The sequence below is a fragment of the Rhipicephalus sanguineus genome, chromosome 9, assembly GCF_013339695.2.
Source record: "Rhipicephalus sanguineus isolate Rsan-2018 chromosome 9, BIME_Rsan_1.4, whole genome shotgun sequence".
NCBI classification, from domain to species: domain Eukaryota; kingdom Metazoa; phylum Arthropoda; class Arachnida; order Ixodida; family Ixodidae; genus Rhipicephalus; species Rhipicephalus sanguineus.
The window spans coordinates 140,707,953-140,720,252 of NC_051184.2; the positions used below are offsets into that span (position 1 = coordinate 140,707,953).

General features: G+C 46.7%; 1 protein-coding gene across 1 annotated transcript; it reads right to left on the reverse strand.

Moving 5' to 3' along the window:
• Positions 1–1,922: 1,922 nt before the first annotated feature.
• LOC125759873 (uncharacterized) lies at positions 1,923–5,805 on the reverse strand. Its single transcript, XM_049419310.1, has 2 exons — positions 4,873–5,805; positions 1,923–2,297 (listed from the first exon to the last, which is right to left on the reverse strand). The coding sequence occupies exons 1-2, from the start codon at positions 5,757–5,759 to the stop codon at positions 1,934–1,936; spliced, it is 1,251 nt and encodes a 416-aa protein (XP_049275267.1). The 5' UTR covers positions 5,760–5,805; the 3' UTR covers positions 1,923–1,933.
• Positions 5,806–12,300: the final 6,495 nt, after the last annotated feature.

Below are 12,300 nucleotides of genomic sequence, written 5' to 3' on the forward strand. Positions count from 1 at the left end.
AAGGGTGGCGGTACGCAGATCTCGGAGGAGCTTGAGCGTGTCCTCTATGGCACAGTGAGTGAGTAAAAACTTCATTAAACATGCCCGGCGTCAATGAGTGGGGTGGGGCTACAAGCACCCCGGCCTAGGTGATGGCCTCGACTCCTTGGACCCGGGCGGCTTCCTGTGCGTGCCGGATGGCCCACAGATGATCGGCAAGGTGATGGCTGAGCAGAGCCGCCTCCCATAGCGCCTCCAGGCTCGAGACTGCCATATCTACCCGATTCGTAGGGGACTGCTGCTCTCTACCGGTACACTTCCACAGCATGTGCTGGAGCGTCGCTCTGGCTCTGCACGCTTTAAACTCATCGGCTGTGTAAAAGTCTGTGTAGCAGAGGCGAAAGATCACCGCATTCGGCTACCTGTGTGTCTGTAGTTGTCTCCCGGCAACACTCCTACATTTTCTTTGAAATTGAAAACTGCCCTTGAGAGGCGTATGAAAAAGGGGCTCCTCTCTGTACTCACTCGCGATGTGGAGGGAAAACAAAAAAAGAACCCAGTGCACACATTGCGTCAGACGCCACCGCGTGGCAGGTACGCAGAGGGGTCACTGCACGCGTCGCAATTTAAAAGAAAAACAAATACCTAATAGCGTCAGCTTCTGCATAGTCAACACTTGCTGCGCGCTGCTCAAACACAAAGACGTAACAACTTTGACAGTTGTTAGTTCGCGCTTGTCCTGCGTATACCTGTGCGCTCTTTTCGAGCCCCATTCTTTGTGTTTCAGCGGCGCGCTGCAGGTTTCGAGCTGCTACTCATTCTTCGTGTGTCATTCCAATTTCTTGCTGTCGCATTTATTCCTTTCGCCCTTGCCACGCAACTGTGACTTTGTCTGACCAGTCATTCATGTTCGTCATACAGTCATGTTATGTGATACCAATTTTAGCATACCTCCCATTAACGAAACGACCAGGAGAGCACAAAGTAGTAGGCGGCTAGCTAGCTAGCTAGCTAGCTAGCTAGCTAGCTAGATAGATAGATAGATAGATAGATAGATAGATAGATAGATAGATAGATAGATAGATAGATAGATAGATAGATAGATAGATAGATAGATAGATAGATAGATAGATAGATAGATAGATTATAAGAGGTATATAAATAATATAGAGTTCCTGACTGGACGTTATAACACGAGGTGGTGCGGGTGGTGGTGTTGCAGCAGACGGGGTTAGCGTAGCATACTTGCCCGGCAATTGTTCCTCCTGAGCATCTCATGAATTATAGGGTTATGTAACCAGGTGTTAAGCAGACCCGTCTGTCGCAGGAAGGTAATAAAAAGCTGTGAACGCTTCTCCTAGTTGAGTCCATGGCGATGGTGCTTTCATGTCCTCTACGTTCAGCCGTATTTATGGCCAGCGTGATAGGCCTTGTTTCCGCCTCCGTCACTGAGGAGTCTCTGAACGAGAGCACATTCACCGTTTCGCCGTGTTTGTTAAGCACCACCGCGACAAAGTTTTGGCGGTCATGACGTCTCCTCCGAGGGTTTGGTAGCCTGTACGAAGCGACGTCCACTAAATAGACATGCTCCCTGTTCAGACGACGCAGTAGTGCCCAGGGCCACGCTGTGCGAGCCCCACGTGTCCCCTCGTGACGCTCTAGGTGCTTGTTTCTCGACATAGGGGCCACGTGTGAGGGATCCCTGTCCGAAGGATCAAGCTCCTCGAGTTCTTTACCCGCGATATCAAAGTCGCCACTGTATCAGCCGGGCCACGTTCAATGAAACCAACACGCATGTCAGGACAGTAGTGAACGCCTGTGTTTATTGTCGTCAGTCTTTTATACCAAACGAGGAAAAGGGGGAGGGGTTTAGTAGATAGTAAAGAAGGGCACGTGTAGTTCAACAAAGATAGGTAGCTTGCGCTCTTGGGCCTGATACGATACATCTTCCCCTTCAACGTCGTTGACTTATCTGCTGAAAGTTTTGATCGTATCCCAGACGATCCGGACGACGTGCTTGACGCTGAGACCTTCGCTGCGGTAGAACTGGCTGCAAAGGTGGTTGCGGACAACCTGGCACTGTCGTGGACGAGCCGGACGTGGGAGATTCTACAGAGGCAGGTACCTGCTCTTCGTCGTAATCTTCTTCGTCGGAGGTGTCCTCAAAATGCTCGCTCGTTGCCAAGAGGTGCTGCCGATTGCGGCGCAGGATGTTCCGGTCTTCTGTTCGCACATGGAGGGAACGAGGCCCCGCTGATCCAAGAACCTTGGCTTTTCTTATCCATGTCTTTCCCCTTATGCGAACGGTGTCGTTGCTCCTGAGGCTGGGAAGTGCACGTCTGTTGTGTTTGCTCTGCCTGCGCTTCCTTACTTGCGTGTGAACAAGGGGTCCAAAGTCCGGTATGGGGGTCCGCAGGCGTCTTCCTTGCAGCAGCTCCGCTGGTGATCGCCCATCCTCCAGTGGACTTGTTCTGTAATTCAAGACGCCAAGCCAAAAGTTCTCATTCGCCGCTTTTGTCTTTTTCAAGATGCGCTTAATTATCTGTACACCTTTCTCGGCAAGGCCGTTTGACTGAGGGTACTCTGGACTGGATGTGATGTGCTGGAAATCGAATTGCTGAGCAAATAGCCTGGACTCACTACTGGCAAACTGGGGCCCATTGTCTGTGCAAACTTCGATTGGTATGCCATAACGGGAAAATATGGCTCCCAATTTTTGTATCACGGAACTGGCTGTTGTACTGGGTAATAGTTCAACTTCCGGGAAGTTCGACATTGAGTCACAGACACAGAGATAATGCTGCCCACCATTCTGAAACAAGTCGACATCCACGCGATACCTAGCTTGTGTCGGTGTTGGACGCATGATTAGTGGTTCTGGCGGCTGCTTATAAGCATAAGTCTGGCATACTGAACACTTGCGAACTAGGCTTTCTATATCAGAATTTATATTGGGCCAGTATACCAACTGCCTTGCTCTGGCTTTGCATTTTCCAATGCCGAGATGCCCTGCATGAACGCGCTTTAATATGTCCAATTACATGCTACTTGGCACCACGACCTTCGTTCCTTTTAGAAGGATCCCTTTGACCACTGAGAGTTCGGAAGCAACTGCCTTCAGCGGACCTTCCACAGCACACCCATTCGCGAGATTGTGAAGTACCTGCTGAAGGTATACGTCACGTTCGGTCTCACTTGCAAGCCTTGAAATGGTTTTTTCACTCACGAGTGCCGATACTACTGCGACTCCATAAACTTCGACGTCACTTGTGGGAGAGGCAGCGCCGTCTTCAGAAGCAGGTGCCCGGGAAAGCATGTCGGCCAAAACCATCTGTTTACCGGGAACAAAAGTCAAGGTGTAATCATATTTCAATAACCGCAAAAAGAAACGCTGTACTCTTGGCGGCATGTCAGCAATGGCCTTCTTTGATATGTCAAGCAGTGGGCGATGGTCGCTTTCAAGAATGAAAGGATGACCGTATACGAAGTGATAAAACTTTTCGCATCCAAAAACTAAGGCCAGAGATTCTTTTTCTATTTGTGAATAACGTTGTTCGGATTCGTTAAGAGCTCTTGAAGCGTAAGCCACAGGTCTCCAGACGCTCCCGTGACGTTGCATCAGCGCCGAACCGACGCCGTACTGCGAGGCATCCGCCGTTATTTTCGTTTCTCTGCCTGGTTCGAAAATTGCTAGAAGTGGCGATTCGCTAAGCTCTCTGCATATAGCCTGCCAGTCGTTCTCATGATTCGGTGTCCAGTCAAAAACAACATCATGCTTCAACAGCGAACGCAAAGTAGAAGTGCGCTGGGATAGTGACGGCACATATTTGCAAAAGTAGTTGACGACGCCTAAGAGCCTCTGTACCGCTTGTTTGTCTTGTGGTGCCGGCATTTTCAGCAGAGCTTCGACCAAAGCAGGTTCAGGGCGTATGCCCCTGCTGCTGATAATGTCACCAAGAAACAAAACTTCTTCAACGCCGAACAAGCACTTTGACGCGTTGAATGTCAGTCCTGCTTTTGCTGCTGCTAGTAGTGCGCTTTTGAGCCTGTCATCGTGTTCTTTCCGGGTAGCACCCCAAATGAGCACGTCGTCGACATATATACGCACGCCAGGCAAACCATCAAATTGCTCGTTGAGCACTTTTTGAAAAAACTTCGCTTGCCGATGAAATGCCAAAAGGCAGTCGAAGAAACCGATAACGACCAAAAGGAGTTGCGAAGGTGCATATTTTGGAAGATTGCTCGTCCAGTGGTATCTGATGGAATCCGGCGTTAGCCCCGTCAAGCCGAGAAAACATCTTCGCTCCTGCCAGCTCTGCTTCTATGTCTTCTCGGCGCGGCATCTGATAATGTTCTCTCTCAAGGCATTCATTAGTTTTTCTCGGGTCCATGCATACCCGCAACCTGCTGTCCTTTTTAAGCACGATGACCAGTGGGCTTACCCAGTCTGTCGGGCTGCTGACTTTTTGAATGATGCCTTCCGCTTCCATTCGCTGTAGTTCCGCGCGCAGAGGTTCTCGCAGCGCCAAAGGCACTCGTCTGGCTGGCTGGATGACGGGCACAGTACTCTCGCGAAGGGTGATCCTGTACTCACGCTGTACACGGCCTCTTCCTTGAAACAGCTGCGGAAATCCATCGACGATTGCGGAGGGGCTCTTGTTTGTTACGGCATCAACGTTCCGTTTGATCAGCCCCAGGTCCTCCGCGGCTTTCAGACCCAGGAGGGCGCCGTGGTCTTTCTTAATCACGAAGAAGTCTGTGCAGACGCTCCGGTCACCAATGGTCACGTGCGACGAAAATGTGCCGAGCTGTTTGATGACGCCGCCGTTATACGATCGTAGAACCGCGTTGCTTGCTTTCACTGGGCCGGCTTGAATTTTTCGGAAAAGCGACAGCGGCATCAAGTTTGCTTGGGACCCTGTGTCGATCTTGAAGTCGATGTCCTTGCCTGCAATATTTGCTTTCATGATCCAGTCCCGGTCACTGCTAATGTTTCCGATGGTGACGTCCAAAACATCAAAGTCGTCGTTTTGGTATGGCGTCTTCCTCTCGTCCTTTACCTCGCAGATGACTCCGCTTGATTGGCAGCATGACGCAAAGTGGTTACGCCCCTTGCACAAGTAGCAAGTTTTCCCGTAGGCTGGACAGCGCCGTGCGGCATGGGACCGGCTGCAGCGGGAACATTTGAAGCTTCGGCTCGACAATGCTGCAAGGACGTGAAGCTCTCCGTCAGTCTTCCGCCACAGCGAGTTCTCACGTGCTGATGTTTCCGCCGCCTTGCATAAACCCACGGCTTTGTCGAACGTAAGGCCCTTGTCCCTGAGCAACTTCTCCCGTAGCTTCGGCGAGTATGTACCGAACACAATTTGGTCGCGCACCATCTCGTCCATCATTGTTCCATACTTGCAAAACTGCGCCTGCTTCTTCAATGCGCGGAGGAACTGTTCGAAGGGTTCAGCTTCGCTCTGTAGTCGAGACCGGAAGACGTAACGCTCATGAATTGTGTTCTCTTGCTCGACGTAGTATTTCTCGAGCTTGGCCACCACCGTGTCATAGTCCTGCTTGTCTTCGCCTTCATCGAACGTAAGGTTGTTGTACACTTCAAGCGCCTCGTCACCAGCCACGCTGAAGAAAAGGGCCGTTTTTGCTGCCTCTGACCTCGGTTTTTCAGTGCACTCCGTGGCTGCCAAAAAGAAATCAAATTTTTGCCGGAAGAGCTTCCACGTTCTTCCCCCGTTGGTTGAGAGGCCCAGAGGCTCCGGTGGCTTGATGTACTCCATGCTTGCGGTGTCTGGAAGGCTGTGGTGTAGGCACTTGTTACGGTGCTTCCTTCCGCACTTCTGACACCATGTATCAGCCGGGCCACGTTCAATGAAACCAACACGCATGTCAGGACAGTAGTGAACGCCTGTGTTTATTGTCGTCAGTCTTTTATACCAAACGAGGAAAAGGGGGAGGAGTTTAGTAGACAGTAAAGAAGGGCACGTGTAGTTCAACAAAGATAGGTAGCTTGCGCTCTTGGGCCTGATACGATACAGCCACAGAGAGTTCACTGCAGATATTTTCAATGCGTAGTGCAAGTAATTTTTCTGTTGATGTGCTTTGAGGAAAACTGACAGCCGTTTTGTAAGCTGTTCTAATTATTGTGTCCCCATGTGATCTTCACTTTTGTTTAATGAGTGATAAAGGAGACTATAGGTGACTCTGCTAATTATTAGGCTTACACCAGCGTGATGGTATCTGCCTCATTCGTTCCTTGTTGATGACACGTAATTCGACCTATCCTTCGCGCTACCTTGTTGGTAGTGCTTCGTAGAGCCCGTATCGTTTGCGTGGCCCGCCAGGTTTGCTGTAATCGGAAGCCTGGTACCCTAAGTTTGGATGCCTTTTGTATGCGGTGGCCGTCAATGAAAAGCTTCACGATTTGTTTTGTGTTTTGTTGCCATTGCATGGCGGCAGTATACGAATGAATTCGAATTTTTCGGGTGCACAATGCCGGCCGCTCTCGCAAGCAAGGGTAGACACCACGTCAGCGGCTTTACGCGATGCCCATTCTTTGTTTCCGAGCGAGCCTTTAGAGGTACATAGAGTAATATCGTCTGCTTAACGGCGTAGCCTAGGTCTCGTATTTAATCTAGTCACCACACAGATAGAACATTGCTAAGTCGAAAAGTGAAAGGAAAAGTAGCTGAAAAGTGTTGCTCCTTAAGGGGTTCCTTTATTGGACATCTCGAATTTTTTTACCGAATGCTTCATAGGCCTATCGTTGCTGTCCTTGCTGTGAGGAGGTTGTGGATGTAGATGAATACACGCTTACCACAATTTATACCCTCCAGACGTCGTAGTATAGCCTTGTGAGACACATTATCAAGTGCGCCTTTCAGATTCAGCGCTAGAATTAGATTTTCATTTCCGGCTGCTACGTTCTTAAGCACTTCCTCCCGCAGGAGCAAAAAGGCACCTTGAGTGGATGCACCTTCTCTGAAACCTATCATGGTGCGGGGGAAAAGGGTTTGTTTTTCAATGTACGTTTGTAGTCTGCGATGGATGACTCGTTCGAACAATTTTCCCAGACAGGACGTCAAAGCTATAGGGCGTAGGCTATTTAGTAACGGGGTTTTAGCGGGTTTGGGGACTAGGATAATGTGTGCGTCTTTCGATTCTCTCAGCACTTCTCCAGTTTCCAAATATTGAGAGTTGAATATCTCGGAGAGATGGTCAAGAGTCGGACAGCCTATGTATCACAGTGTGCTATAGGTTATATTGTCTGGGCCCTGGCGCCGTGTTTTTTAGCGCCGATTGAGGTGCGTCGTAAACTTCAGCCTCTGTGATTGGGGCGCCTAGTTCCCGGTTTGGTTTCTTCCTTTCAAGAGTGAGACCAAGAGCTTATTCAGGCACTTAAAGACGCATACGCTTTTACGACCCCTGGTCTCTGCCAGTACACAAGTCATAGGGACCATCAGCTACCCAGGCACGGTAGCAGAACAAGCATTTATGGGAACCATATGACTGCGTTACTATAGGCGACGGAACGCGACCAATATGAAGTGAGAGACAGAGAGAAAGAGAGAGAGAAGTAGGGAGATATGGAAACAAGGAGAGAGAGAGAAATAGACGGAAATAGACACAGAGAGATAGAGAAAGACTACAAGGCGATGGGAAAGGAAACCGAGTGTGAGGAGGAGGGGAAGGAGGATGAGAGGGCCACCAGGCGAGGTCGTTCGTGCAGTACATAGAGAGTTGTATGAACCAACCCAGCACGTGCAAAGTGTCAGGAAAACAGAGTTCCAGTATTGTAACGACACCTCTTCGACAGAAAATAGCCAGGTCACATTGAGTAGGATTTCAGCTTCTTTCATTCTTCTTTAGACTAAAAAAGTAGCGCGCTATGCAATGTAGAAAAGAATAGATGGAAGGAACGATACCTGGACGCATGTAATATGCCACAACCGTAATAATAATAATAATAATATTAATAATAATAATAATAATAATAATAATAATAATAATAATAGTGCCTTTTATTTCTTCAAATAAAGCAGTACATGTGGCTAGGCCTGCCAAAGCCAATTGGTGGCTTGAGTGGCAGAGCCTGGCAGACAGCGAAACAAACCGAACGCGTTCCAAGGTTGTAGTACATGGCATAAGAGCGATGATAGGACAAAAAAAAAACAACGTGCACATTAGATTAGCAGCAACAGGGCATACAAGCGATAGTTATTAGCAATATATAACAATTACAGAAATTGAGAGTGAACAAAAAACATAAATACAGCGAAAGTTTCTTAAGCAAGGTACCACACTAGATGACTGTTCAGTAGCATGCTTGCAAATGAGTACAAATGAGATAACACCAGACATAACATGCATTAAAATTATCGACAGATACGCCGTAGCAGTTTCTTTTTTTGTATCTTGTTTTTATGCGGAAAATGCTGGGGGTAGCACATTGAAATAAGTTGGAACATAATGGGCTCGTATTCTAGTTCCATACCTTGTTGAACACCGCGGTCTCCAGTAACGAACTTTGGGCCTTAGAGAACGGGAAGTGACATATAGAACCAGGAATTCTTTGGACCAGAAATGTTTTAAAACAACCGTTTGAATTAAGAGATCATTGAAGTTCGGCATTAAGAGCATTTTGAAAATGTCTCTCTCTGAGTTCATGTTCAGGTCATAAGAAATATTTTTTAAGATCGAACGTAATATTCTGTTTAATCTATTGTGCCATCGGAGAGCACAGTGCCCGTAAATGGTTATTCCATAACGCAGTATACTGTAGCGTAAAGCCTGTGTTATCATTTTACGTACTGAAAACGGCATGTAGTATCTTATATTATATAGTAGACAAGACACAGCGCGAAGTCTTTTGCAAACGTAGGCAAGATGACTATTCCAGGAAAGGTCGCTATCAATGTATAAGCCAAGGTACTTCACAACAGATGAATACTGTAATGGCCTACAAGAGCAGGATGAACAATTCGAACAATGCAAAATGAAAGGATAGTCAAGGGTTACTTTCTTCAACGGATTATGGAAGCAGATTAAATTAGTTTTAGACACATTTATATTAATAAGGTTGTCACGAAACCAATCCATGGCTTTAGTGGCATCTGACTGCAGAAGAGTAATCGCCTCATAGAAGTTGTTAGCAGACGTCAAGATCACAGTGTCGTCGGCGTATTGATATAGAGAAACCGGTATCGCGCTGTGAAGGTCATTTACAAATACATTGAATAGCAGCGGACTAAGAATCGATCCTTGTGGAACGCCGGTATTGATTGCTTGGAACGCGCTACGAGATTGCCCAACGGATACTAGTTGACGCCTGTCTTGGAGGAAATGTGCCAACAAGGACCAGAAAGCACCCCTAAATCCTAATTGAAAAAGTTTATCCAATAGCAAGGTATGATGGACACTGTCGAAAGCCTTGCTGCAGTCAAGAAGTAGCGCACAGGCAACCTTGTTGTTACGAACGCTGCGTTCAACTGATCAGAGAAGTCTTCCAATAGCGTCTGAGTGCTTTTCCCCTGCCGAAACCCATACTGACAGGGTGATAAAATGTTGTGGCGGTCGAGAAAGCTTGTCATCGTTAACAGTAAATGCTTTTCTAGTATTTGCGCTATAGAAGGCAGAATTGATATTGGACGATAGTTTTCAATTTTATAACGCGTACCGTTTTTGTGTAAAGGTATAACTACTGCTGTTTTCAAGTTTATGGGAATTGCTCCACTAGAAATAATGCGATTAAGTAGTGCTAGCAGAACTTCATGGGTCTATTCAAATGGATGGCGCAAGTCAGTAATAGAAATACCATCGATACCAGCAGATTTGTTACACTTTAAACTGAAAATGACAGAGCGTAAGTCCTCTTGTGGGATAGAAGGCAGATAAGCCGATTCTCTAACACTGTGACCTAAAGTACATGGGCCTACCTGGGAATTTGTGTTTTTAATTGTTCGGGAGAAAAAACTGTTAAATTTGTCAGCAATCTCCTGTGCGCTGTTGGCTTGACTCGAAAAAAAGTTATTCAAAATAAGGACGCGAGTGTTAAAGCCTCTAAAGGCGTTAATTAACGCCCATGTTTCTTTACTGCTGTTACTGGCATTCTTAAATTTAGCTCGGAAATGTGTTCGTTTAGCCGAGCGAATCATAGCATTAACCTTATTTCTGCTTTGCTTAAATTTGACCCGCAAGTCTGAACAGTTAGGATAACGCCTACATTGTGTCCAAAGCAAGTCCTTTTCTTTTATTGCCGCGAGTAAATGTGTTGACATCCACTTATTATCCAAGTTACGTTGTTTAATATGTATCGTTCGCGTAGCACTTTCTTTTAAATTTATGAACGCTTCTACGACTTTATCATAGAGATCACCAGGAGCTATTATTGACAAAAAAGAATTCCAGTCATAATGAGCTACCAGTCTATCAAATTTTTTTTGATCTAGCACCGATATTGGTTTATTTGTATTGGTTGGTATCGTCGTCGTATGTGGACAGCTGATTGAGCCGCAAACAAAGTAACGGTCAGCTAGCTTCGTTTGTACTATTGCGGTTTTTGTGAGCAGGTTCTGCGCACGCACGAAAACGTGGTCAATGCATGACCTGACGAGCCTGCCAGCCAAAAATTCCTCAGGAGTCGCTTGATTTATTCGGCTCTCTAAGCCCCATTTTGAAAGGCTGTCTAGATAATCAGCAACGAGGCCTACAGTGGGACGCAAAAGGTCAATGTTGACGTCGCCTATGATGCACACATGCTCTTCTAGAGATAAGGATGATAGCGTGGACTCAAGTTCGGTTAAGAAAAGCCGCGCATTGAAATTGGGCAGGCGTAATGAGCAGCCGTACTCACGATTCAATCGAACGGCGACAAGCAACCCCTTCACATGCTATTTCTGGCAGCCTCGTACGCCGGAGACACTCCCTCCATGTATAGGGTCTGCATTAGACCAACCTGCTTCGATATATCGACCGTTCGAAACACCCGCACGGTCTCGTTGTCCTGAAAAGCCATTGCAAGACGGGATGTTCCCGCAGCTCCCGATGCCCAGCCGCTTCCTATGTCGGCAGAACCGACTATGATCATCCCATGCACATTTGCGATATGGCTGATTATGGGAACACTTTGCGGTAAAACTGACAGCTGGGCGAGTTGGTATGAATTCATGTTGAAACATTTTTAGCGCGCACAAAAGACGGAGGACACAGAAAGAAGGTACAAAACGAGCGCTTACTCACAATTGATTTATTTTTTGAAAGCGACTAAACATATAAGCACAAATAATCATCACAAAGTATGCGCGGAGCAAGTCATGAGGCATATTAGGAGATTACAACAGGTTACCCATAGTTCAAAAAGGACATTTTTATATCAGTATGCGCCACCGATGGTTGACTGATACACTTTATCCCACACCTACTTATATGGAAAGCTTCCGTGACTTCACGTGTAAGTTTATCATTATGAGCAAACAAAATGTCCGTCTCACTGAAAACAGGATTACAATGGCATGATTTGCACTGATTGGACAAGTGCGAAAAAGTCACTTGTCCCAAAGAACGTTTAGTTCTTTTAGACGTGTATTCATGCAGCGACCTGTTTGTCCGATATACACATTTCCACAAGTTAACGGTATCCGATAAACAACCCCTTTTCTGCACCTTATGAACTTGGAGCCTTCCTTCAGCCCACAACTGCATTTTTTTCTCTTTTACGTTAAACTTTTTGGCAACTGCCTGGCATAACTGTTGCACTTTTATAGGAGCGCTGAAAACAACATCAATGTCATACCCGCTGCCAACATTCTTCAAGGCGTGAGAAAAATGATGAACGTAGGGCACAACTGCAGAGCGCTTTTTGACCCTGTTCAGGCTGTTTCTTGAAGATGAATGCACACCCTTTACTATGCGTATCAGTTTATCAACCGCTCTGGTGATAACAAGTTCAGGGAAACTCGCTGACGTTAACCTACCTACTTGTTCAGAAAAGCTATCTTTCCCTAAGTGACCGCAGGACTTCACTATAGCCCCTTCTAGGCACGACACTGCTATTCCGTTTTTTACGATTTTTGAATGCCGGGACTTGTAGAGGAGTAAGGGTTTTTCTGATCTAGGGCTGTACATCCAGCACATGTGGTTAGGTGAAAGTCGCAATGATAGGTCTACAAACTGTAGTTGTTTTTCTTTTGCTATCTCATGGGTGAGCTTGAGACCCAAGCCATATTCACGAAACATTTTTAATACATTCACCGTGTTAGGCCAATAATCAGCCCCATCAAATATAACCAAGAAATCATCAACAAAACGGAAGACTCTTTTTGC